This window comes from Natator depressus, chromosome 11 (assembly GCF_965152275.1).
Source record: "Natator depressus isolate rNatDep1 chromosome 11, rNatDep2.hap1, whole genome shotgun sequence".
Classification (NCBI taxonomy): domain Eukaryota; kingdom Metazoa; phylum Chordata; order Testudines; family Cheloniidae; genus Natator; species Natator depressus.
This window is the reverse complement of record NC_134244.1, coordinates 4,487,776-4,515,460: the sequence shown is the minus strand read 5'-3', so window position 1 is coordinate 4,515,460 and position 27,685 is coordinate 4,487,776. Positions and strand designations below refer to the sequence as shown.

Genomic DNA, 27,685 nt, shown 5'->3' with positions numbered 1-27,685 from the left:
GCTTGAGCTGCATGAGACACAAAGAGTGTCTGTCATTTGCTTCTTTCTTCCTCTGCAGTGTTCCCACCCGGAATCTGCCAGCACACAGCTGGTGGCGCAGTAATTATAGATGGGCTAGAACCAAGTCCCTAGCTCTGAGGATCCTTTCGCACCACAAAACAGATAGACAAAAGCCTGGGGAAAGAGTTTGGAAACTGGAACCAGATCCAAATTTTGCATCTGCTCCCTCTTTCTATAGCAGGCCAAGACAAAACCCTGAACCCAAATACACCCAAACTTAGGGAATTCAGAAGCTGGATCCAGATCCAAATTTTGCAGCTTGGGTTCATCTATTATATGTATCTCTCCGTGTACATTTGTGAACAGGTAGATATGTATGTATCTGTGTGTAATAGTGTGTCTCTGTGCGTAAACATGTGCATGCAGAAAGGTGAGTCATTGTGGGGTTGTGTGTGCACACATATATTCCGTGTGTGTTATCTAAGGGATAGTGTATAGTGCATTTATGTTTGTGCAGAGGATTGTGTGTGTGTATACACACTGCTAAATGGATGAGTGAACTCCTATGGCTTTTGTTATGTCATGTTGCACCTTATTGTTGATTTCCCTGCTTTTTTCAGGCTGATGAGCTCCTGACTATTGATGGCCATTGCTTTTTAATCAAGAAGTAAATTAAGGTTTAATTACAAGTAGAGAGACGAATGAATAGATAATAATTTATAAAACTGCCAGCTGGCTTCCCTGCCCCCATCCCATGGGTCTGCCAGGTGGGAGAAAACTGCACATGCAAACACAGTGGATCATGGGCCCCAAGCTCAGCATTGTGGGACAGGGCAGTGGGCAAGGGGGGAAGGGGCTAAGACTCCATTTAGTGTAGTTCCCATGTTATATGCCCATATTAGTCCTGCTAAGAGGACACAACACTGGCTATTCAGTATTGGCATCCCCACTCAATCCAGTCCTCCAACAGGAACTGCTTCACTGGGTTCTCATGTATAATGAATACAGTGAAATAATGTTTCTCTACTTTTTCACACCAGGGATCCTTTATTCAACATCCAATGTTTTTCCAACTTCCTTATATTTGCTTTCCATGGTTCTAAGGTCAGAAGGGACCGTTGTGATCATCTAGTCTGCCCTCCTGCATAGCACAGTCCATTAATTCCCTGAATTAATTCCTGTTTGAACTGCTTCAGCGCTTCACGCTGGGATACAGACTCCCTTATACTTTCTCTTCTCCAGTGTGAGTTTCTCTGTGTCCTTCTTCCCTTCCCTTCCCACACTGTTCTCTCTCCTTACCATGCACCTTGGCAAATATGTCATTCAGCCTCAGGTATAGCCTCAGTGCTATAAAAGTAGGAGTTAAAAATGTGTCAGGGATCACAGTGCTAACACCAAATAACTTGTGTGTGTGTCCAGGCTGATTTCCCACTCTGGCACTTTGAGTGCAGAAGGTCAGGGTCCGCAAGGATTCTAAAAATTAATACTGGCCACTCCAGGCTTGAATTAAACTCCCAAGGTTACAACTTCTCTCTGACCTTGGATGGATAAATGCTGCTACCACCCAAGGGCCAAACCCCCTTGAGAACCCAGGAAGGCGCACTTGGGAATTCCTTCATGTGGGGTACCCTCAAGCCCTTTCACACACACACACACACACACACCCTCCCCCGGGGAAGAGCTGAGAGAAAGAAACAAAGGAAATCAGCTGTTGCCACCAGCTAATTAAACAACGTGCACAAACCTCTTAGGACACAAATTCAATCCTGTTTTTAAAAAAGGTAAATTTTATTAAAAACCAAAAGAAAATACATCTGAAAACTCAGGCTATTGATAGATCTTTTTTTAAAAAAAACACTTACAAGAATTAAGCACCAAAAATAACTTTCTTGAGGTCCAGCTTAAAGGTTACAAGCAAAACAAAAGCACCTGGGGTTAGCACAAAGGAATCCACAAGCCATAAAGAAATAAAAGGGGTAAACCTAATTGCATCCGATGAAGTGAGCTGTAGCTCACGAAAGCTTATGCTCAAATAAATTGGTTAGTCTCTAAGGTGCCACAAGTCCTCCTTTTCTTTTTGCAAATACAGACTAACACGGCTGTTACTCTGAAACCTGCATCTTCGTAGACATTTCCTGATCTACTTATGTATCTGGGGTTATAAATGAGTAGTTTCTAGTATGATTCTGATGATTTTTGCATAGCTGGCTCCAAGCTTCTTACAGCATAGTCTTTGCCCTGCTCGCCTCTCCCCAGAGAACAACAACAGACAGACGTAAGGGGAGTCTTTGTTTCAATTTAAAAAAAGTTCTAGCCTTCCCATTGGCTCTTTTGGCCAGGTGCCCACTCACTTCCTTTTACCTATGCATAGCAACGAGACTTTTTAACCCTTTACAGGTAAAGCAAGTAGAGAACAGCTACTAAGAGGGATTTTATAGCTAACTGGCTGGCTGGGTGTCTGTAAAAGGGAGCTAGCTATCCCTCCACCTTTCATTTATCACAGTGTGTTTTGAGAGGTTGACAGAGGGTGCTTGACCTTGAAGTGCCAGGAGTGGGGGAGCGAGGTGTTCTTTGCTTTAGACTGTAATTTGCAGTGTTGTCCTAGCTGTGTTGGTCCTAGCATATGAGACAAGGTAGGTGAGGTAACATCCTTTACTGGACCAGCTTCTGCTGGTGACAGAGACATGCTTTTGAGCTATGCAGAGCTCTTCTTCAGGTCCTCTGGTGAGGCCTTGGATGAGGCTGGCTGCCAGAGAGCTGGGGGTGTGCTCCCGAAAAAAACCTGAGAAAAGCTCTGTGTGTAGCTTGAGAGCTTGTCTCTCTCACCAACAGAAGCTGGTCCAATAAGAGAGATTACCTCCCTGACCATGTCTCTTAGATTGTAACAATATTTCCAAAGCCTTGTGACCCACCGATTGCCTTTCCTTCCCCCTGACCCCCCGGAAATGTTGTTACGATCTAAGAGACAAGGCGGGGGAAGTAAGATATTACTCTCATTTTTGCACTAGGGTGTGGTGGGGTGGACATTACACACAATTCGCAGGGTGAGGAAGGCACCTCCCATACCATTATTACCAACTACACACTATTCATGCTATTAGTAATTATATTATATGGGTGAAACTGAGGCATGGAGGGAGATGATGCCACGTGGCCACACGGTCAAAGGCAGAGCCAGCTGGAGAACCCAGGAGTCCTGCTGCCTCTCCCCCGCCCAGGGGGTAAACTTAACCGCTAGACTACTGCTCGTGGGGTGGGCTTCGGGAGACTACATCTCCCACGGTGCAATGGGACCACAATTCCCAGCATGCAGCGCGCGCCCCGCCGGCTAATCTCCCCCTCCCGGTGGGGCGCTGCCTGCTGGGAGTTGTAGTCCGGACAGATGCGCACTCCTGGGGGCGGGCTCCGCCTCTCGCCCTGCGTTGGGAGCTGGCGGGAGCGGCCCGCGGGGCTGCGTGCGGGCAGGTACCAGGGCTGCGGCCGCCGTGGGGAGGGGCGCGTGGCTCCCCGCGGCCACGTGACGCCGGGCCCTCAAGGGAGGCCGGCTCCGGGAGGGGCGGGGCTGAGGCCCCGTAGCTGGGTGAGCCGTAGTACCCGGGAGGCAGAGCCCTAGTAGCTGGGAGGGGTGGAGAGGGTGAGCCCCAGTACCCTGGGGGGGGGGGGGCAGAGCCCCAGTTGCTGGGGGGGGCAGAGGGGGGTGAGCCCCAGTACCCGGGGGGCAGAGTCCCAGTTGCTGGGGGGGGGGCAGAGGGGGGTGAGCCCCAGTACCCGGTGGGCAGAGTCCCAGTTGCTGGGGGGGGCAGAGGGGGGTGAGCCCCAGTTGCTGGGGGGGGGGGGTGAGCCCTAGTAGCTGGGAGGGGTGAGCCCCAGTACCCGGGGGGCAGAGTCCCAGTTGCTGGGGGGGGGCAGAGGGGGGTGAGCCCCAGTACCCGGGGGGCAGAGTCCCAGTTGCTGGGGGGGGCAGAGGGGGGTGAGCCCCAGTACCCGGGGGGCAGAGTCCCAGTTGCTGGGGGGGGCGGGGCTGAGGGGGTGAGCCCCAGTACCAGGGGGGGCAGAGCCCTAGTATCTGGGAGGGGTGGAGGGGGTGAGCCCCAGTACCCTGGGGGGGGCAGAGCCCCAGTTGCTGGGGGGGCAGAGGGGGGTGAGCCCCAATACCTGGGGGGGGTGAGCCCTAGTATCTGGGAGGGGTGGAGGGGGTGAGCCCCAGTACCCCGGGGGTCAGAGCTCCAGTTGCTGGGGAGGGGCAGAGGGGGTAAGCCCCAGTACCTGGGGGGGGGGGTGAGCCCTAGTATCTGGGAGGGGCGGGGATGAGCCCCAGTACCTAGGAGGGGGGTGAGCCCTAGTAGCTTGGAGAGGTGGAGGGTGAGCCCCAGCATCCAGGAGGGGTGGGGGAGTGAGCCCCTGGAATAGGGGAGTGAGCCACAGTATCTGGGAGAGGGTGGGGTGAATGAGCTGTCACCTTTGAATTTTTCAGAGGAAGGGGCTGAATTGCTACCTGTAGCTATGGGAATGCCATTGGTGCTGGAAGTGTAAATTTCCCAAGGCAGGAGGTGGGCCCTTGCCGTGCACCATGGATTATGGGGCTCAATTTGTGTTTGCCACTTGCTGCAAGAGGCTGAGCCGGAAGGATAACGTGTGGTCGTACAATACTTTCCCACTCCCACTCCCCCATTAGGAGTCAAGGCCCTTGATTTTCAGGCTAGTTGCATGGATGAGAGATTTCTTCAGTCATTTTTTCTGACTGCATCCACGTCGGGCTGGCCCTATGTTGTTCAGAGCCCTGTGAGAGGTCGTGTGCAAGGGCTCAGTTGTATTTCAGGATATGCACAAATCTTGGTGGGGTTGAGGGAAAACTTTGGTAGTTGGAGTATGTGGGGTGGTTTTTTTTTTTTGTTTTTTTTAGCAAGGAGGTGTAGGGTGCAGGGACCCCAAAGGCGAGTGTCTCTATGGTTGCCCACTTTGCATATGGCTTAAGTCTAGCCCCGAGTCCATGCTGTTGCCTTACTTTTATTTTAGGTATTTGTACTGCACCAGTCACTCTGGTGTCTAGGTGCCAGTGGCACCATTTCATCAATAAAAAACAAATGCCTTCCATGCATGTGGTTAAAATTTACCAGAACCTTGGTCTTGTGTTTTATTTAGGTTCACCTCCAGTCCTGTAAAAGGAACAGTTGGCTTCCTCACTAGTATTCAACACACAGGATTCAGGACTATCATTTTAATTGTGGAAGATGTCATCTGGCCTTACGGAAGAACAGAAAAGAAAAATTGAGGAGAACAGACAGAAGGCCTTGGCTAGAAGAGCAGAGAGACTAGCAGCCCAGCAAGGAGGGCCTGGTGGGCTCACTAGCCAACAATCCAACCAGCAGAATCCAAGCTATCGAAGAAACCTGGAGCATCAGTGTATGAAACAAGAAAACAATCATGTTAGGTTCATTAGCCAACACCAGCAGACACCCAACAGCCATGTGGCGCAGAAGAGCTATGTTCATAAAGGATATAATCACTTTAACGCACCCCAGCAAATGGCTGGTTCATGTGGCGTGCAACAGGAGAATTGTTCAGAGGGCTCAAAGCAAGATTCGTGGAGTCAAATGTGCAGCACTAAACAGTCCCTCCCAATACTCCAGAATTCTTTGAGTCCCCATCAACATTATTCAGGTTCTGAGCAACCCAAGTACCACGCAACATTCAAAAAACCTACAGAACCTTCTCATCCTAGATTAACTGTTAAGGAGCACCCTGATGATGTTAAACGTTTACAAAGTCTGAACAGATCTGCCAGTGGACATGTTGGCATGAAATACATGCCATCACCGAGCAGTGCTACCTTGAGTGATTCTGAAATGTCAACAAATGCAGGGAAACCAACCTGTGGGCCCTTCCCCCAAAAGGATAGCATCTCACAGTTCTGTGGCACTCTGCGGCCACCCACTCCGTTGAAGGAGGGTAAGATGCAAAAGGTGGCCAGTTCTAGTGGTGTAGGCTCTAACTTGGAAATATTTTGTCATAGAAAAGTACCCAGTGTTATCAAAGGAAGGTGCGTGAAGCACAGTGAAGACCGATTCCAGGTTGAAGTAGGCTACAATGCAGAACTCATCGCTGTGTTTAAGAGCATACCTAGCAAAAGATATGGTAAGAAAACATATAACAATTTATAATAATTTCTTAAGGTTGGTTTATGCCCCTGTTGTTCTTAAGAAAAATCAGTATATCAGTCTCTTTAAGGAACTGTACAAAAATCACCTTACCCGTCACGGAAATGCAGCTATTTGCAGGGGTGGAATATGGCAATGATGTTGTATATAGCTTTTAGGGGTGATGTGAAAAGTAAGGCAGTTGAAACTGCAGAAGAATTCAGGGAGTAAATAACTCAGACTGGAATTTAGCCAAGATAATCTCCATTAACCCCCCCGCCCCCCTTGTATTGAAAGTGTCCTGAGATGTTTTGTGACTTCAGGCAGTCAGAACTAGAGCTGGTTGGAAGCTGGATTTTCCACCTTGCAAAAAAATTTGAGCTTTTGGAAAAAATATCCTGATTTGTGAATTTTTTTTTTTTGAAATTTTTCACAAAATGAAATATTTTTAAAATTGAGTAAATCAAAATGTTTAATTTCAGTAAATTTTGAAATGTGTTGATGTTGATCTTTTTAAAAAAAAATTTTAAAAAGTACATTTTGTAATGAAAAGTCACTTTGAAACAAAAAAAATCAAAGCTTTTCATTCTAAAAATGTCAAAACGTTTTTCCATTTGTTTCAAAATGAAATTTCATTTAATTTTCTGATCGTGGAAAAAATGATTTTTGTCAAAATGGTACTTTTTGACACACAACTATTTTGACAAAAAAAAAATTCCTGCCAGTTTTAGTCAGAACCTTTGAGGGGGGGAAACAGTATTTGGAAATTGGTATTGGAGAAATGGTCAGTTAATTTCAGTTGCTCTTGGACAGTTGGTTGACTCATAGTCTTTAAGACCAGAAGGGACCATCATGATAATCTTGTCTGACCTTCTTCACATCACAGACCACAAAACTTCAACCACCCACTCCTGAAATAGGCCCATAACTTCTGACTGAGGTACTGAAGACCTCAAATCTCAATGTCAAGGCTTCAAGTTACAGAGAATTTACCATTTACTCTAGTTCAAACCAGTAAGTGACTCATGCCCTGTGCTGCAGTGGAGGGTGAAAATCCTCTGGGGTTTCTGGCAATCTGACTTGGTGAAAATTCCTTCCCGATCCCAAATACGGCAATCAGTCAGCCCTGAGCATTTGAGACCCACCAGCCAGACACCCGTGAAAGCATTCTCTGTAGTAATTCAGAGCCCTCCCCATCTAGTGCCACATCTCCGGCCACTGGAGATATTTGCTAATAGCAGTCACTCAAGGACCATACGCCATTGTAGGCAACGTCATTATACTATCCCCTCCATAAAGCTATCTAGCTCAGTCTTGAAACAAGTTAGTTTTTTTGCCCCCACTAGTCCCTTTGGAAAGCTGTTACAGAACTTCATTCCTCTGATGGTTAGAAACCTGCATCTAAGACTGTCTACGCTGCACTTTCGTCAGTAAAACTTTTGTCAGTCGGGGTGTGAAAAAAATACCTGCCGACCGACAAAAGTGTTACCAACGAGCGCGGGTGTACACAGCGCGTTGTTAGCAGGAGACACTCTCCCGCTGACAAAGTTACCTCCCCTTGTTGGGGTGTTTTTAGTTTGTCAGCAGGAGACCTCTCTCCTGCTGACAAAGTGCGGCTACACTGCGTGCCTTACAGCAACACGGCCGTAGCAGCACACCTGTGTGGATGTAGACATAGCCTAATTTGAAGCCTAAACTTGTTGATGGCCCATGTATATCCATTTGTTCTTGTGCTCACATTGGCCCTTAACTCAAGTCTGTAGTCAGCACCAGTTTAACCCTGTGGTCTCCAGCCATCCTAGTGTCCTCCAGGTTCTCCTTCTTAACATCCAAGGGCGTGCACAAATATTTGTACCACCCTTATTTGCAAAATCCATTGTCCTTTTCAGTGCTGTGATTTACTTCCACACTCCTCTCATATTTGGGTGGATGTTTGTTTTACTATCCTACTGCTAAGTCTTTCTGTATTTCCAGCTGTCCTGCAGTTGTAATAACAATGCGCAGTGCTTTTGACAGGTACTTGTGAAGTGTCTGCATAAACAGACCAGATTCTCTTTAATTACTAAGCCTTTAACAGCACTGTTTGTTTCTATTCCCAAATGACTCAAATTCTGTCCAATTTCAGATCCTGCTATGAAGATTTGGAATTTTGGTTTAGAAGACTACAGAAGTCTCAGTAAGTAAGCAGACCTATGGAGTGATATGCAGGATCAAAGTCTCTCTCTCATCTTTGCATGATTATTGTTGGCTGTGTTATTGCTTGGAGTAACAACGGGGCAGCACTGTTCAAACAGAAAACCCATTCTTCAGGCATGGGGCATTTGAGGGTCTGCTGTGAATCTCTGAAGTTAGTTAGATTTAACTGGGTTTCTAGGTGTAATCTAAATGCTAAGTATATGCTTTCTCCACTCACTAACTGCATGTTTCAGGGGCGAACAAACCACAGTATATGGCTGAGTTCATGCATGTAGTTCATATGGGTTCATGCAGAGAAAGTGAAAACATTCCAGAAGTGCAGGCTGGCTAATACTTAGTGATTTACTCTGATGCCATCTTTTTAAACAGTAAACTATGTGTAGGTTTCATGAAGCTGTTTCTTTTCCTCTTTATTGGGAGAGTGGAAAGTGAAATGGCATGATCTTCTTGGCTTTGCGAGGTTGCTATTGTGGTTGCCTCAGAATTTGGAATATCAGGGGATGGTTTTCTTCGTTGTGGACTGGAGAAAATTTGAGATGGTTGCAGCCATGCATTCCATGTGGGCTTTTCAAAAGCACACAGTCTTGATCCAACTCTCCTTTCCTTGAAGTCAATGGTAAAACTGCTGTTGATTTCAATGGGAGCAGATTTAGGCCAATGCTTTGGAAAAGTCCACCTTTCAGGCCTAATTTTAACCTCCCGTGCAGATTGCTGTATATTTAAGCGCTGACAGGTGGCTCTCTTATAATCCTAGAATATCAGGGTTGAAGGAACCTCAGGAGGTCATCTAGTCTAACCCCTTGCTCAAAGCAGGACCAATCCTAAACTAAATCATCCCAGCCAGGGCTTTGTCAAGCCTGACCTTAAAAACCTCTATGGATGGAGATTCCACCACCTCCCTAGGTAACCTGTTCCAGTGCTTCACCACCCTCCTAGTGAAAAAGTTTTTCCTAATATCCAACCTCTTCTGTATCTTATACCGCGTAAGCAGAGTCCTAGCCCTGCACAGCTTACAGTCTAAATAGACCATTTTAAAATAGCATGTCATCTTTTTTTAAAATGTCTTGTCAAATTATCCTGAAGCGTGAGCTTATGGTAGAAGGCACCTAGTGAAAAGCAGCTGCTGACATCCCTATCAGTAGATGGTTACCAAAGACAGTCCTGAGTGTTTCATACACTATGATTAAATGGACTCTGTAGACTTGAAATCTAGGCAGTTTTTTAAAGACTAGTTAAAAAAATAGTGGCAGGTTCTGTACCTTTCCCTGCCAGTTTCTGTGGTTTTACAGTTACACTTTCCTGTACTTTTTTAAAAAAAAGTTTCTATCTTTTATTGTTTGTGAAAGACCCTATCAAATAGGGGAAACAAAGTGTACACAAAATGAACAGAGAGGTTTTCCCCCCTAATTTCTTTAAAGCAGGGGCGGGTTATAGCTATATTAGATATAAAGAATCAGATAAAAATGAAAGTTTCCATACAGGCTTTAATTGAAAGCCTTGCTTTTCATTTGTTAGATGCTTCTTCTGAAATTCTCCTTTTGGGATGAAATTTCACATGCTTGCATTCAGTTTGGAGGTGGCTTAGTATTATTTTATTTTTTTAAAGTTAAATTGGATTAAAATCCATTTTGTCTGTTTGGAATTATTGGTGGGAGGAGGGGAGGCAGGGGGGCAAAATCTGCTTTTCCAGCTTAAAAATGCCCTCAAACCTTAAGGCTTTTGTAGCTCGTCAATAGCTCAGAATGTCGGAGAAGGAAGCTTTACTGTTGTCATAACTCAACTCACAAAGGGATGGCCTCCGAGTTTGTAAGATGAGGGCGGGGGGAACCTGCTGTAAGCAACAGAGATGTGGCTTCTGAGCATGCTCAGTGATCCTCCATCAAGAATTTAATGGTGCCTAAGGAAATTTTGCCTCCTAAGTCAGGTAGTGACATTACACAGGAGGCAGAGAGATTTCAGATCACGCTCCCTGGTGACTTAGAGGGAACCTGGGCAGGGCTGGTGCAGCTTGTGTGCTGGATTCTCTACCTCTCCATTGCCAGCTCTGCTGCTCTTCTGTTGCCATTGTCTGCTCTAAGGTGGCAGAGTAGGTTCACCCTGCTGCTGCACCTCACCTCAGCTCCCTGATCCTTGCTCTGTACGGGAAACAGGGCCAGCTGTCCCCTTTTGCCCTCAAGAGGAATGAGGCCTGTTCTGCTGATCTCCTTTCCCTCCTCGTCCCAAAGAATCCTGCACCTTTTGTCTGGGTTCAGTTTGGCTCCTGCTCTTTCTGTCCTTCGGGGAATTGAAGTTTTCATGGTCTGCCCATTTTTCATTTATTCTTTCCGATAAAGCCATTATTTTCCCCCGTAGTGGAAGCAGTGAAGCCGCTTTCCTCAGTGACTTTGGTACCATTTGAAGAGATGGACGCAGCTGGCCCAGCCACGTGTTCACAGTCTGTCGGCAGCAGGCCCAGCTTGAAATCCGTCTTAAAGACATGCAGCGGCTGGAAGAAACCCTCTGCCACCATCCGGGGGAAGTGTGTTCTGATCTCACGCTCCCGGTTTGAGGTTGAGATTGGGTATGCTGCAGAAATTATTGAAGTGTTTAAACAGATGAATTCCAGGAATTATGGTGAGTCTCTGGTTTAATTGCTGCACTAATGTAATGGCATTGTTGGTGCTGGCTATATTCATGAATGCTTATAAAGTGCTTTGGGATTGAAAGATAAAAGGTGGTATACAAGAGCAAATATACTCTGGACACGCTGAAAGGAGAGGATCTGTATCAGAGAGGGTTTTGGTATATGTTGTAATAATGCTGGGCTACTTAAACATTGTGCCCACTGCTTTGCTCTGTGGCAGCATGAATGACTCCCCATTTTGTTCAGAGACAAATTCCAAAGACCGTATTTCAGTGCTGGATGTGCTGAATTTGACCAGTGGTGCCCAACCTCTGCATCTCCGCACCTAATTTGTAGTTTTTGTCATAGAAAATGACAGAACAAGTCAATGTGGAAATGTGCATGATCTTCCTAGATAATGAACTAAAATTGGTTGAGTTCACCCAGCTATACTAATGTTTAGGAGGAGTTCTTATAGCACTCTTAGAACTACAAAGGTAGTTAAATATCCCCATCTTCACTTTACAGACAGGCAAACTGAAGGACAAAGAGGTGAAGTGACTTGCCCAGTGTCATGGCAGGCCAGTGACAGAGCAAGGAACAGAACCCAGGCCTCTTGACTCACAAGCCTGTGCCCAGTCTGCTGCATCATGCTGCCTGCTTGCAGTGGATCAGCTTTTTACTCACTCTTGACTTACAGGAAGATGCAACTGCTGTCAGAACAGCAGGCTGAGTTTGGCCTTAGTGTTGCACTTCGGGCACCCATGAATGAGGCAGCCCTGCAACTAGCTATTACTCTCTGAAAGTCAGCTGCGGTCTAATTGCCCATGAACTTTGCTGAGAACATATGCTCCCTTCCTCAAAACCATTTGGTTAGCATGAGATAGGAAGGTTTAAATAAATAAATAAAAGATGGCCGGCCAAGGTGGAAACTGTTTCAAAGCAGTTGTGAAATGGAGAGAATATTGAATGCTGCTGTCGCTGTTTGTTTATGGAAGAGTCAGGTGGTGCTGGGTTTTTTGTTTTTTTTTTTTAAACATAGTTTCTGACAACATTTGATGATTTTATTATTGTGACTGTTACAGACATGAAGACCAGAAAATGGAGTTTCTTACTGGAGGACTACGCAAGGCTAAGTGAGAAGCTGCATTTTCCTTGTGGGGTCTGTTCTCTTGGGACGGTGACCCATTCAGGGCCCCGTTGTACGAGGTGCTGCACAAAGGCATATGAAGATGTGATCTTTGCCAGGAGTAGAATTTCTGTTGTTTTTATTTCATATATTTTTAGTGTGTGTGATGATAATTATGACAGTGAATTAATAATGGCGGGGGCGGGGGGTTCTACAGTAACTTCTTCTCAGTTCTAGAGTGAACTAAACAGCGGAGGGAGAATGGCTTCCCTCACTGTCTCCCTCCTTCCCCTGATCTGTAGGCAAGCTGCAATAGGGGCTGCTGGCCCTTCATGTCCATCTCTGCAGAATTCTGGGTCACTAGATCTGTACAGTTGCGCTCTTGGATATGTTTCCACAGCAAAGTAAAACCTGCGGCTTGCCCGTGCCAGCCGAGTCGGGCTGCGGGGCTGTTTTGTTAGTCTGTAGACTTCTGGGTTCAGGCTGGAGCCCAAGTTCTGGGACCCTCTCACCCTACAGGGTCCTAGAGCTTGGCCACCAGCCCAAGCCCAGAAGTCTGCACAGCAAAGAAACAGGCCCGTAGCCCGAGCCCAAGTCAGCTAGCACAGGCCAGCCGTGGGTGTCTAGTTGCTGTGTAGAAATACCCTTAGTGTCTTCTACCCTGGCCTGTCCCTAGTTCCCCACCCTCCTCCCTTGTGCTGGCCTATTCTGCAGCTGGCAAACAGTCACCCCCAACCTGTGGTGAACAAGGGATTTGCATGCATGAGTGCTCTGCCCCCACCCCTGCCAGTAGCCCATTGCAGGACTTAAATACTGTGAAGAATATCATGCTGGTGACTTTCACCTTCTGAGTTTTTCAGATCAAGTTTGCTCAGTTTATAAGTGAACTGATGACTTTCCTAACTGCCAGCGTCAGAACCATAGTCTGGGTGCTGACTGTCAAGGTGGTTTTGTCCAGCTTAAAACGGTACGGCTAGAAATAAAGCCTCTGTAATCGGAACTCAGCCAACAGGTTTGTAGTTGATGTACAAGGCAGACTAGAATCCAGGTTGCTCTCCTGTGGCTGTGTTGACTGCTGGGCAAATGAGTCCCGGCTTGTTTCAATAAAGTGATCAGACTGAGTCAGCAGGCTCCCACAGAGCTGTCACGTCCTGCATGTTTTCATATTCCTCTGAAAAGCCCAAATGCTAAGATGATGGGCACTTAAAATTTTTTGAGTAAAATATGTTGAGTGAGAGAGCATCATTCTTCTACTTATAAGTACGCTCCAGGCGTAGTCTATAGCCATAACATTCACTTCTGGGCACAATCAGACATGCAGTCTCCTCTCCCTTTGTACCCATGTGTGGTGTTGACAAAATTCTGACCCACACAGCAGGGCGTAAAATTGTATTTCTTTTAAAAGATGGATACGCTTTGCAAAAAGCGCTCTCACAGCAGTGTGCTCCCAGCACGTCTGCTTCTTAGTTGTGTGTGTTTCGTTAATGTCTGGAAAGTACTTTGAAGATGAAAAGCAGTGCAGAAGCACTCTGTGTTATAATTATTACTTATCATTCCATTCTACTTGCTTTGGGCCCTCATACTTCCTGAAATATGAGTTAGAGCAGGATAAGCTTTAGAAGGAAATTGCAAGATGCCCTATAATGGTGCTATAACACCGTTGTGGAGGATTGTACAGTCATGGTCCAAAATCCTGCAGCTTAATGCTAGTCCAGTACTGTACACCATTACTATGGGTTAATGGAGCATTTTTAATAATTGAGTGCCTGTATACTCTAGTGATGAGTGCGTTAGGAATACTAATAGTAATCAAGGAGCTGGAAGCCAGGACGCTGGATGCAGCGTTAGAGGAGAGGCTGCTTTATGATGGTAAAGAGGCAAAAGATTTTTGGGGGAGCAAGCCTACATTCTGAAACAACAATATAAAGACCGTAACAGGACAGGAGAACGGAGTTACACAGTGGAGGCTAGTTGAGGATGCACAGCATCTTGCAGGATAGGGCCTGTGCAAAGGGCATGATCTTGTCGGGTGACAAGCAGTTCCTGCTCAATGCTGAGTTTGCTCAGTCTTTTCAGTTGGCTGGCTTTTTTGAGGGTTGAGGGCTTGCACTGCCTTGGAAGAAGCATTCCGTATCTTGCAGGGCCAGAACCAGGTCCAAGGAAAGGGATAAAGGGCCCTGTAGGTGGTGTCCTAGGAGGACACTTGTGAGGGGTTTGCAGCCCTCTCATATGCACCTGTCGAGAAGCTCTGTCCTTCTTCACTTACCCCAGCAAAAAAATAAAATATGGCTTGGTGCCTGTGCCTTATCTTCTGCAATGATTTCCTTTTGTCAGGAACTGTTCCGAGGGGTTAATATCTATTTGCCCAGTTACTCAGTCATCTTTAGGTAAAAGGTCACTTCCGTAAAAAATGACTCTTGGATGAATCACGCTGGCTGCAGACGCATCCTAATGATTTTTCTAGCTTTTCTGCAGAACAATAGCGTCAGAATGATCATGTAGGAAATTGTAGCAATTATAGTAACACAATAAGTAAGTCTGTGAGTTTAATAACAGGCTTTTGATATACTTAGGGGGGAGAGATTTCCCACTATTGAAAGAGTATAGAGTAAACTGGAGAGCTGAGGAAATTCAGACCATCGCACAAGCACAAACTGAAATCCTTTCAAGTAAGGATTTTTTTACTTGTGTAGCAGGAATCCAGTCTGCTCCTCTGCTCTAGAGAGAACTGAAACTAAGATAAAAATCCACAATCTGGAGGCCTATTTGGTGCCCACACAGTTGTAATACATAAAATCAGTGAGCACAAATTTAAATTTGAGTAGCTCTGTATGTTTATACAGCTGGAAGTGTTCTATATTCCCCCAATTTCCTATTTTAGTGGTTTAAAAATAGAGGTGCTTCCAGAAATAATGGGGGGCTGTGCGTGCATTGCACGCATGCTTGGTATAGCGCCTTGTGGGGGTATGCGCGCGTGTGTTGGGTATAATGCAGAAATGCGTTTTGATTTCTCTACGTAGTCAAAAAAAAACTGAAGAAAAATCAGTTTAAAATGTGTGCTAGCCAGATTAGAGCAGGAAATTGTGTTAATATTATTAATTCTTAATCATTTTCTCTTGGAGTAAAAAGTGTTTTTCACTTTGCTTTTATGAGGGAGAGGGAATGGAGGGGTGTGAAATAAGGGTGTCTGAAAATTGAATGCTATGAAATTTTGACCACCGACTTGTGACTTTAAAAGATTAAACCCCAGATTTTTTGCACCAGGGGTATGTGGGAGCTTGTTACAGCATCGGATAAAGGCTTGTGCTGCATATCATTGCAAATTGATGTATGGATGAAGGATATAAATGTTCTGATGTTTAGTGATAGTTTCATAGCAGAGAGTAAAATCCGGTACAGCTTCCCTAAAGATATGGTATGTCCATGCATTAAGGGATGTTTTTAAAAGCCTTTGGATGTTGCTTGAACTAGGCTTCAAAGCACAGTCGTAGCCTAATGTAGTTACCACATCTTCCGTGAAGTGGTTACAAAACAAAGTCATGGGCAAGTTCAAAAAGTGTATAATTGGCAAATCTCTTTCCCCAATCCTGAAACCCGCCTAGAACCACCCATCCTTTGTTATATCAAGCCCTATCTTATTTGAAAACAGGATTACTATTTATTAATTATTATTTAATACATGCAGCGTGGTAGTACCCAGAGGCCCTAGTCAGATAGTCAATGTGCTTGGTGCTGTACAAACATATACAGTATGAAGACAGTTCCTGCCCCAGAAAAGTTAAGATGAGTGACGTACGATGGAGGGCAGACACAATCCCATTATATGCAGCTTTTATGCAGGGATACATTGACAAGGAAAGATTTTAGGCTGGGAATGTGACTCTGTTCAGATAATAGCGATTCAAATCAGTTCTGCTCAGATAATCGAGGAGGAACTCTCTGCAGAGGGACGCCCCGGGGGTCTGCTACTTCAGAGTTCTGAAGCAGAACGAGATCAAAACCTCAGTTCTACGGTGCTTAGGGGGACTCTGCTAGTCAGTGTCAAGGTTCCTTCCCCACTCTGAACGCTAGAGTACAGATGTGAGGACCTGCATGAAAACCTCCTAAGCTTACTTTTACCAGCTTAGGTTAAAACTTCCCCAAGGTACAAACTATTTTACCCTTTGCCCTTGGACTTTCGCTGCCACCACCAAACGTCTAACACCGGTAGTATTATTATTAGGAAAGAGTTTGTTTGGAAATGTCTTTCAACCCCAAATCCTCCCAAATCTTACCCCCTTTTTTCTGGGGAAGGTTTGATAAAAATCCCCACCAATTTGCATAGGTGACCACAGACCCAAACCCTTGGATCTTAAGAACAACGAAAAAAGCATTCAGTTTCTTAAAAGAAGAATTTTAATAGAAGAAAAAGTAAAAAAGAATCACCTCTGTAAAATCAGGATGGTAAATACCTTACAGGGTAATTAGATTCAAAACACAGAGAATCCCTGTAGGCAAAACCTTAAGTTACAAAAAGACACAAAAACAGGAATATCTATTCCATTCAGCACAGCTTATTTTCTCAGCCATTTAAACGAACAGAATCTAACACATATCTAGCTAGATTACTTACTAAGTTCTAAGACTCCATTCCTGTTCTGTCCCCGGCAAAAGCATCACACAGACAGACCCAGACCCTTTGTTTCTCCCCCCTCCAGCTTTGAAAGTATCTTGTCTCCTCATTGCTCATTGTGGTCAGGTGCCAGTGAGGTTATCCTAGCTTCTTAACCCTTTACAGATGAAAGGGTTTTTCCTCTGGCCAGGAGGGATTTTAAAGGTGTTTACCCTTCCCTTTATATTTATGACAGTCAGTAATAAAAATAAGGATTTGAACAAGGTGCTGTACATTGCCTGTGGGGTAATCTGTGCCCTGGCTGATCAAATACATTATTAAAAACTTCCTGTTCACACTGGACCGGGGACCTATGCTAGCAGCGGTTGTCATGGGAAAACAGGGTCGAGCAGCACTGTGCTTGGCAACTATGTCTGCGTGTGTGGGTAGCTAACAGCCCCGGGTTTGAAAACAGATTTTAGGTAACATAGTTGGGCCATCCCTACTGGATCAGGCAAGACTTTCTTGAGCTGTTTCAGGACAAGCGTAGTATCCTAATGCTGGTGGGACCAAAATGTCCCCCTGCCACTAGTGTATATTCCACATGTGAGCTCCATTCAGCTAACAGGTTGCTGTTTATTCTTTTCAGTGGAAGCTGTACAGCGCCTTTCGACGGTAGAGGTGGAACCGCTGCCCAAGCCAGTAATACAAGCCTTTGGTCCTCAGTTTGACGAGCCCGCCTTTCATGTCTCAGACATTCCCGAAGCTGACCTTTCAGCGGTGGATTCCAAAATTGTGATGAGCCTCATGCCCTTTCAGAGAGAAGGCGTGAAGTAGGTCCCATTCATATACCATGAAGAGCTAGGTCTGTCTATGGTTTGGCATTTCCCATCAGCGTGGTGTTTGCATTTTTTAATATGACCCATCAGAGATGGGTTTGGATCCAAATTTCACCAAAGGGGTGTTGGGCTTTGGTACAGACTCAATTTGTCTTTGAATAGAAGGGTAATGAATCCCATTACACAGGTCTACCCAGTATGTATCCAGAATTTCTCAGGATGACTTGGGAAGGAAATCGCCTTTACCAGGGCACATGATAGTGTGAAATATTTCCAAGTCATGTAAATCTGTCCCTTCGGTACATCTTTGATTTTGCCTCTCCGGGTATGTGCACATGCATCATTTGCTTTTCTCATAAATTCAGCTTGTGTGCCCAAGTGCATTAGCTGATGTTTTTTTTTTTTTTTTACAAGCTGCACACATGTGCAGGGCAGCAAAACTGAATCCAAGGAAGATTTAAAACAACTGATTATTTGTGGAGGGAGCAACTATAAAAAAAAAATTTTTTTTCTCATTTGTGGTCACTATTTATTAGCAATCTCAAGCAGCAAAATGTCACAGCTAAATCCCCAGCCCCTGATATTAGCATAGGGCTATTAGTAATGGTTTTCTAGTCTGATCAGGGTAAACTCTGAAAGAACAGGTGAGTGTTTAGTAGTATCATGGAAAGAGCAGATTCAAACATCTCTAATGGTCTGATTCAACCCCAGCAAAATCAAAGTAATTCAGAAGCAGGGCTGAAATGGTTTCTTTAACCAGTCTGTTTTGTCACAGTACTGCAGTACCCTGGCATCTGTACATCCTAAGACTGCATATTTGTTGCTCAGTCTCATTAATGCCAATGGAAGTGACCCATACACGCTGAATGGAGAATTTTCAGGTCAGCACCTTCTGTAATACTTAGTACAATCGAATGGCCCAAGACCAAGGCTTCATTTTAATTTTTGGTTCGAGGTGTGGTGCAGTGATGGAATAAAATGAACATCTTAATCATTGGGGGCCAATAATTAGGCAGGCAAAAAAAGATTTTGAAGAACTACTAGCAAAAGACACACAAACTAACAGCAAATAAAGTTTCAGTGCATCAGCAGCAGGAAGCCTGCCGAACAATCAGTGGGGCCACTGGATGAGCGAGGTGCTAAAGGAGCACTCAAAGAAGACAAAGCCACTGCAGAGAAGCCAAATGAATTCTTTGGCTGTTATCCAAGATGGTCAGGGATGCAACCCCATGCTCTGGGTGTTCCTAAGCCTCTGAGGGCCAGAAGCTGGGACTGGATTACAAGGGATGGATCGCTTGCTAAATTGCCCAGTTCTGTTCATTCCCTCTGAAGCATCTGGCACTGACCATTGTCGGATGGCAGGATAGTGGGCTAGATGGAGTGTTGGTCTGACCCTCTATGGCCATTCTTACGTTCAACATGATCTCAGTGTTTCCATAAAAGTGCAATTCTGAAGTGAAAAACATTGATGTAAAAAACCTGTCTGTGTATTCAGAGCCCTGTCTACTGATCTTAGTGACGAAAATAATTTTCTTACACCTGCAGACCCAGCACAGCTAGACTGTGAGAGTGGGATTTCATTCCCCCTTCTGCACCCTCAGTTACATTGCTTACTAAGTTCCAGTCAGTTAAACCTGTGGAAATCCATTGGAGACAATGGAACTGCCCGGCTGTCATTGGAAGTAGAATTAGAAGGCAATGTGGCTGCACAGATGTTGCTGGAGGTTTCATTTGGACTGCAGAGCCTTTACTGCTGGTGGTGATGCTTAAGAAGGAGAAACCTCAGCTTGACTCAGACTGAGTTTTCAGGAGCTGGGTGGAATGAATTGGTTGGTCAGTCCAGTTCCCACTGCACAAATGTTAGGCTCACAAAAGTCACCATGACAGTTAGTCTCAACTGCCCCCCTTTGTTGTCTCAGCAGAGAGAGACAAAGGGTTGCACAGACTGGACTGGACTATCTGCTTGTCCTGGAAATGGTCCTTGCCCGTCAGGTAGAGGCATCTTGGCAGGACTGCACAGGGAAGCTTGTGCTGCATTGTCTGCACTGTGCCAGTTGAGGGGCTAAACAGAGGGCTTCTGTCTGCCGGATTGTCAGGTCGCCACTATAACGTACTTTAAAAATAAAACCAAAGGGGCTGCAAAGGAAGCCTTCTGCTGTTTCCCTTCCCTCATCTTTGGTAATGAGCTTCTCAGACTGGGGAGGGATTGTGCTAACCTTGGCTGGGAAGATGGGGAAAGGAGTAACCCTTCTGCTTTGTGTTCTTTCAGTTTTGCCATCTCCAGAGAAGGCCGTTTGCTTCTTGCAGATGACATGGGCTTGGGGAAGACTATCCAGGCTATCTGTATTGCTGCATATTACCGAAAGGAGTGGCCGTTGCTGGTGGTAACGCCTTCCTCAGTGAGATTTACCTGGGCAGAGGTATTGTATGTTTAAATAGAACTTTTAGGGGCTCACCTGTGGGTTTTTTTGTATGGATTCTATGAGGGATAGCAAAACTGCCATCCAGTTAGAAAAGTAAGGGGAAAAATAGGAAGAGATGAGGTTCTCTTATCCCCTGTAATTACAAGAAGCTGATCATATGACACATGCTTGCCTGAGTCTAATGGATGATCCTCATTCCATGTTCCAGAGAAAGGTTTAGGAAAAAAGATCTTTGACAAAATGGCCTTAAGGAAAAATTCCTCTCCGACCCCATATATGGTAGTTGGTTTAACCTTGTGCATGTGAACCAGAATCACTGTAGTTAAGCATCTTAATTTCATTAATGCTCAAAACACCATTGGTATCCAAGCAATTGTCTGCTTCTTCTGAAACCTACCAAGATGGGTTCTGTCAGTGTCTCAGCTGCTACAGAATTCCAGATACGGAAATTCTGCTCTGTATGTTCTGCAATTCCCACTGACCTCGGCAAGCGTGGCCAGTGCCTTTTTCAGGGCAAAATTTGACCCATCAGCTTTAATCTACATTTAATCTAATTTAATCAAAATTCTTTATCATTTCCCTGCGCTGTTGTGTGGACACCCAGGAGTGATTCAAGGGCCGCGCGCTTGATTAGCAGAGCTGCGCACATCCGGCAGCATGTGTTCAGGTGTTCTTCCCCCCCGCCCCGCCGCTTTGCAGCCACATTGCTCCTGTAGCTGCTCCCGGGACCCTCCTGCTGGCTGTGCAGAGTTGGGGGAGCGGGGTGCTGATGTCAGGGTATCCCTCACCCACCCCGCTGCCCCGTACCTCATCTCCACAGAGCAGGGAAGAGGGGACAAGGCTCAGGACTCGGAGCAGGAGAGAGCTGCTGTGGTCTGAGGTCTGAACGAGCCATCCGGGCGGTGAGTGAGTGCCTTAAAGAGACTTTCCCAGCAGCCAGCTTACACAATCTCACATTCGCACTCTATCTCTCCACCTTCCCCTTGCCCGTGTACCCCATCTCTGCAGAGTGGGGGAGGGGAGACAGGGCTCAGGGGCAGGAGAGCATTCAGTGAGCGCCTTAAAGAGACAGTGCACGGCGTCTCTCAGAAACTTCCCCAGCAGCCCACACACACACATGTATTGTTGTTGTTACTTCTTGGTACTTCCTGCAATGCACATATATTCTCTGTAATTTTATTCTTTCAAAGTGTGCTATTTTAGTTTTTTGATTAGTCTATGCATTTCATGATTTTTATTTCTCTTACACTTAAATTTAATTCTTGGAGTAGTGAGTTCGAAAACACCTAACCTGCCCTGGCTGGAGTAATTATCCCGATGGTAACTTTTAAAAAATTTATATTATATCTAGGTTTTCTGTTTCTACTGGAGGCACACATCTGCACATTACCTCGGTGCACATAATGAAATTTATTGAGCACATGGATGGAAAAAATTAGAGGGAACATTGGTCAGGACCTGGAGATGGGCGCTCTCAGGGATTGGAAATACACATAATTGAAAGAAAGCAGGGCTGCAGGGCCTGTCCTCAGAGAGCAATTACTGTGCAATTAAACAGCCTGTGCTAGCAAGATGATTTTGAGGCATACTTTTCTTAACTGTGAAATGTTCATTAATGCTGGGAGAAAGTGAAAAGTAGAAGCGCTCATGCCTTTAGGCTAATAAGTTTCATGCCTGACTTGGTGGAGTTCTTTTTTCAGCAGTTCACTGTGCTGATGGCTGTAGAGTAAATTGGTTGGATTTTGTTGTGTGGTGGGACCTTCGTGCCACAACAATTTGTTCTCTTTTTCCCCTGCCATTGGTATAACAAAGCACCGGGCACTCAGCCAAGCTACAGAAGACACATCTAGATTTTCACCTGGGTTGTGAATGAGGGAGTAAAATTACTTATATTTGGGATACGGAGGAGGAGGCAGCAGTGGCATCCTTCAGAGGCTGGTGGAGATCTGGGCCAACATTTTAAAAAGTAGCTATTGATTTATCTCAAATTTTGGGTGCCCAGCTTGGAATGTTTTTGGTCCTGATTTTCAGTTGCCCTTGCAACTCTAATCCTGTTCTGGATAGGCTCTTATGCTGCACGTGTCACCGGGGTATCTGAGCACCTTCTGGTTGTGTACTAACATGTCACATGTTTTTTGTTCTCTCATCTATTCCTCAAAGGGAGAAGTGTGTGCGCCGTGGAACGTTTTATTATTGTAGATTTAAAAAAAACCAAAAATCCAGGTAGCTGTGTGTATATGTTAGAGACGGCAAGGTCAAAGAAATTCACCTTGCACTTTGAGTGGAAGGTGGTGAGTTTTGAGGTGGCCCTTAGTTCCTGTGGAAGTTTATTTCATAGTCTCAGACCAGCCCCCTAGAAAGCTCTGTCTGTGGCAAAGATCGCTTCACCCTTTATTATAGAGAGTTTCACTGTGCCAGAGAAGTGCAGTGGTTGACCATGGTCTTTATCCCAGAGCTTTAGGCTCTTTTAGGTGGCACTCGGTGGGCTGAGACCTTGAACTTGAGTCGATATTCTATGGGGAAACCAGTGTAAGAACAGGTTTGATATGCTTGCAGAAGCCGGTGTTGCTGTGGAGACTGCTGCAGTGGTCTGTAATAGTTGCAACTTCCAGAGCGCCAAAAGCTTCATGCCCAAATCTGTCACATCACTGTAGTCCAGTTGAGAGGTGACGAAGGTGTAAATAACTGAGGCCAGGTTGGGACAGAGTTTCCTAGCCAACTAGAAATGATAAAAAGGGTTACTCATGGATGCTGCTATGAGAGTGCTCGTTGTCTACGAGGAATCTAGGAGCCATCTAAACCACAGATTGAATTAACCAATTGCGTGTTTGTGAACCTTCAACCAAAGGAAACTGCCCTGTGCCTACCATGCTTTCCCCTGCCCATCAGCATTACCCCCGTCTTGCTCGGGTTCAGCTTCAGGCAGCTGCTCTTCATCCGTGGCCTGATCTCATCCAAGCACCAGGCTCTCTTGGTGGTAGTGGTGTGGTTGTATGTGGTGAAGATAGGTAGAACTGTGTGTCATTCTCTTACCGTTGACACTAGAATCCATGTCATCTGCCCAGTTCACAGAGTGGTTTTATGTAGCTGTGTAGTAGGACCAGTGAGAGAATTGATCCTTGTGGGACTGCACAGGTGAGGGGTCTAGTGGCGGAGATATGATTTTTCCCATTGTTACTCTTTGGCTACATCCCTGCAGGGAGGACTCAAACCGTGTTAGCTCATCGCCCAGACCTCCGCCACTTCTTTCAGGAGAGGCAGCAGTATCTCGTGATCAACAGCACTGAATGCTGCAGGGAGACGGAAGTAATTGAAATAGATGGGAACTTTCATTGCTCGGCACCCGAAAAAAAATCTGTCTCAAATTGGCCACCCAGAATCAGTGGCCCCTTTTTGATATTTATCTGCTGGTTTTCATGACGAAACGTGAGCACAAGTATTTCAGTTGCCACCATAGAGCAGCAGTCAGTGGCTCCGTTAGGCTGGTTCTTAGAAGGGAAAAAAGACCTGGAGAAATTGTGCTTCGTCTGTATCATGGTGCAAAGTTTTATAAACCTTCCTGCGGTGTAAAATATTTTCTGCTTGTAAGTCCCTGGCTTTCACAGCTTCATGTTTACTATTGGTGTGGGCGGAATAACAGTGAATCTCTCTACTAACAGTGGCCATGCTACTCTGTTGCTGCTCTGGCTTTTGGGCACAACTAGGAACCTTGGTAGACAATCACGTTCATTTCTGATTGCAGCCAGAGTTCTTGCTGAGTACGAAGCAAAGGGAAAGTAGGCTCAGATCTTTCTGGTGGAGGGAGTGTGGTGTAGTTCCCAGAGCATGGGACTCCACTTCTGATGCCTGCTCTTCCAGTTACTTGGTGCGTGGTCCTGGGCCAGTCACTTAAACATTATTAGACCCATTCTCAAGTTGGTAAAACTGAAGCACAAACTGGTTATTTCCAAAGATGTGGTTATGAGGTTCCATTATAGCTTGAGAAGGTCTTTGGGATCCTCAGAGGAAAGAAACTAGAGATGTTCAGCATCCTATTAATCACTTCTTCTCCTTTCTCAGGCATTTCATAGGTGGCTTCCCTCCCTGAGCCCAGAGAGCACCAATGTCATACTGACAGGCAAAGACAACCTGTCAGCAAAACTGATAAACATAATCAGTTTCGACCTCCTCAGCAAGATGGATAAGCAGCTCAAAGACACTTTCGAAGTTGTCATTATTGTAAGTAGCACCCCTAGTTATTTAAATGGGATTAGGAGGCACATACATGCTGGATTCTCTGGGTTGTTAACAGGCATTTCTTGTAGTGACTGGATGCTCTACACAGCAAGTTGTATATCCTTATATATTCAACCATGTGTTGGCTCCAGGGCAATCTCCAACTGTCACTAGTACATGTAGATATATATGGGGAGGGTTCCTGAAACCTTTTCGGATAAGGTTTGCTGCTCCCCTGCTCTGTACTACATATCCTCCTCTCCAGCTCCTGAGACCCTGATTCTTCCCTGCTGGATGTGAGCAGCTCTCATTGACTGTAAGGGGAAGATAGATGTTTCCTGTGGCTGGAGAATAGAGTTCCAGAAATGCTCTGTTGGCAGATCAATGGGATTGTGTTTTGCCCAAAGAATGCCATAGTGAATGTGTTTTGAGGAAGGGCCATGCCTTTGACTAGTTTTCATAGAATTTTACCATTGGTGACATTATCTGCGTATCCAGTAAACCAAAAAAACCCTCTTGAAATAATGTTCAGAGTCTGGTCTGAAGCATCAAAATGCAGCATAGTCAAAATCAAGGTTGACACTACATGCTTCAGTTGGACTGTTTCATTGCAAGTGTGTGTTTTGCTTTTTGTGTGTGTGCAATTTCTATGATCTCTTTACTTTCATGGATGGCTCTGTAATCTGTAATTTTCAGATACCATAAGGATAACCATTAGAGAAAACCCTTAGGTAGACTTCAGCTCTATTCCAGTTAATTAAAATAAATAAATGTGTGTGTGTGTGTGTGTGTGTGTATATATATATATATATATATATATATATGGGACCCTTTTAGAACTCATTGCTTCAAATCCAGCTTAGATCAATAGTAACCAAAAAGTCATTACACTTTGATGTCTGTTATCGTATGTGAAATTAGTTTAGTGTTCTCAGCCTCGTTTCCAGTGAACAAATGTTTCTGTCACAAAAAGCATCATGACTGCTGTTGTTGGCAGTGTCAGCAGAGAGGATGAGAACAGACTGGGTGCTGGAGACTGAACTTTTCTCTCACCTCTGTTGATTTCGCAAGGGTCCAGGCTGAGACATAGTGTCAGGATGGAGGAAACTCACATTGTCACTTCTTGTCTGGGGATAGAGGATCTCTGACTCTAGAGCAATCAGTCCGGTACCTTTCATCTGCACTAAATTGGCAGATATTTTATTCATGCATGTGTGTGTGCGCAGATTCAAATCCTGGATATGTCCTGTGGATCAAAATGGCCCCACTGAGTGTTTAGCCTCCCTGCTTTTTTTTCTTCCAGTCCTCCTCTGCTGTCATAATAACATTACCTTATTGCTAACCAGGACTGTGAAAGCTGTGCCTTGCAAGCTAAGTGGTGTATCGTCCTCTCTACGCGTGGCTGCTCACTCATCCACACACGTCAAGATGAGAATGTACCCTTTGAGGGTGCCAATTTCCTCAGCGTCTTTAAGTTCTGCCTAACTACAACAAAGGAAAGGTAGCCTATTCTGCGAGTGATGTCTCTCAGTCGGGAGGTTATTATCCACCTGGAGAGCCCTAACAGCAAAACAGTTGGTTCCTAATTAGATTTCCGTACTTCTGGATGCTTTTCATTAACCCCTTCATTTTAGGGAGGAGGCACTGCATGGGGCTCCCCATGAGTTTTGCATTTAAAGAAAGGACACACAGTAGCAAATGAAGATCAGTGGTGGAAATTCTTTGCCTCGTTTCATTTCTTCTCTCCACTTGCTTGCTTGACTATGATCATTCACGATTCGTGTCTTAATGTTTTTCCCCCTGTTCCTGTTAATTTGCAGGCAGTCCTACCCCCTTTATGATGGTTTCACATTCAGAATATGATGTTGGCCAGCCCAGAGACTGAAATCTGCCTGGGGATGATAGGCTTGAAGTATTATGCAGCATGGGATGCTGGGAATTTGTTCTTTATCCCAGAGTTGAGCTATGACTCAGGGCTTAGCTCTATTCATTTTCTTGCCTGTTTTTGTTTCAGGATGAATCTCATTTCCTAAAAAACACAAAAACTGCACGATGCCGAGCTGCAATGCCTCTTCTTAAGGTGTGTATTCTGTATGCCAAGCTTTCATCAACTTCCTCCTAGAGACTCCTAGCGGTATTGCTTTTGTATACCTGATGTAGGAACCAACAGCCAAGTTCTGTTACAGGGGCAGGATAAATCCAAGTAACTTCTTTAATCCCAAGGTAGTTCCTTTGGGCTTATACCAGTGTAACTAAGAGCAGAATTTGTCCCCAGAGCTCAACTGCATGTGTGCATGCACATGACTGGCAGCAGGGTCTAATGGAAAAAGCTCAGGAGCTCCCAATTTCTAATCCCAGTATTACTACTGACTTGCTTTGTGGCCTTGTCTCAGTTTCCCCATCTGGAAAATGGGGATCACAATATTTCATCCCCAGGGTGTAGTAAGAATGTATTAACATCTGTACTGCGCATTTAATGAGGCAAGCACCATGTAAGCACTTAACATTTATTACATGCAATAACTTGGGGCTCTTAAGTACGGCTATACTCCAATATTGTTTATTCTAGGCTCCTTCTTCCCTGGCTTTGTGCTAGGACCCTATGTCCCAACACTGCTTACTTCCCATCTCTTTGTGCAACTGGTGTTTAGAGCAGCCAAAGCTCCATTCTGGTAGAATTTATATAATTCAATGGAGAAGTGGTGGGAACTGACTGGTACAGCCCAAGTTTTTGCTAAACAGGTACATTTGTTCAGAAAGGTTGAGTACTACTACGGTATAGAATACAGATAGATACATGCACACACCAGATTTTTTTTAAAAAGGGCTTTTAACTATTTCAGGTTTTCCTAACATACCAGATGTGTAGAACCAAACCTACACTCAGCGTTGCATTCCTGGCGCCTGCTGTCTCATCAATGACAGACCACCGTGCCTGTGGAACAAAGGCACTTTGTAGTCTGCAGTAGAGAAGGGGCTCAGTATCTCTCCTATGCACAGTGGTTAGCAGTAGTTGAATTCATCTGTGGGGATAGGAGACCTATGCTGTTTTTTTGCTGATTGTAGTGTTGACTAACCTTGTATTCTGGAGATTCGTAATGACATGTTCGCAGGCTGAAGGTTTTTTCTTGTTGTTCTAATTATGCTATTGTCCATGAATATGTAGATGAAAAAAGGTCAAAATCCTGTTTTCCTTTGGTTTTGAGACTTCAATTGGAAGTTGAGCACATGGTGCAACTTTCTGTGCAAACTGCAATAAGTAAACCAGGGCACTTTTCCCATTGTAGCACTTCTATGTAAAGGACAACACCAACTCCTGTGTGCACACCCCTCCCCTGTGCTGGTTGGAGCATCAGACTTGCTCAGCTGAGTGTGTGTGAGAGAGAGCACGCTTGATTCTCTTACAACTAAAGGAGATTCTCCTTTAGCTCAAGTGACAGGGCCCTGTGCTGTTGGATGGATTCGAGTTCTGTCGCAGCTTACAGTTATGTAGTCCTGGGTGGACTACAGATGTGTTGTGATTTCATCAGATGGTTCAGTTCCCAGTAAAGTG

The 27,685-nt window shown here is 45.2% G+C and overlaps 1 protein-coding gene across 5 annotated transcripts in view; it reads left to right on the top strand.

The window, feature by feature from the left end:
• Window positions 1–3,336: 3,336 nt before the first annotated feature.
• The window catches only part of SMARCAL1 (SNF2 related chromatin remodeling annealing helicase 1), a 60,227-nt gene continuing 35,878 nt past the window's right edge, over window positions 3,337–27,685 (top strand). Inside the window, exons 1-9 of one of the 5 annotated variants that reach the window (XM_074967042.1) lie at window positions 3,337–3,465; window positions 5,143–6,135; window positions 8,263–8,313; window positions 10,686–10,946; window positions 12,021–12,071; window positions 17,305–17,488; window positions 19,764–19,914; window positions 23,977–24,135; window positions 26,147–26,212. In XM_074967042.1, the coding sequence (XP_074823143.1) occupies window positions 5,232–6,135; window positions 8,263–8,313; window positions 10,686–10,946; window positions 12,021–12,071; window positions 17,305–17,488; window positions 19,764–19,914; window positions 23,977–24,135; window positions 26,147–26,212 (1,827 nt within the window). In that variant the 5' untranslated portion in view covers window positions 3,337–3,465; window positions 5,143–5,231. Of the gene's footprint in view, window positions 3,581–5,142; window positions 6,136–8,262; window positions 8,314–10,685; window positions 10,947–12,020; window positions 12,072–17,304; window positions 17,489–19,763; window positions 19,915–23,976; window positions 24,136–26,146; window positions 26,213–27,685 lie in introns of all 5 variants that reach the window. The other 4 variants (XM_074967043.1, XR_012641393.1, XM_074967041.1 and 1 more) reach the window with 4 other exon arrangements.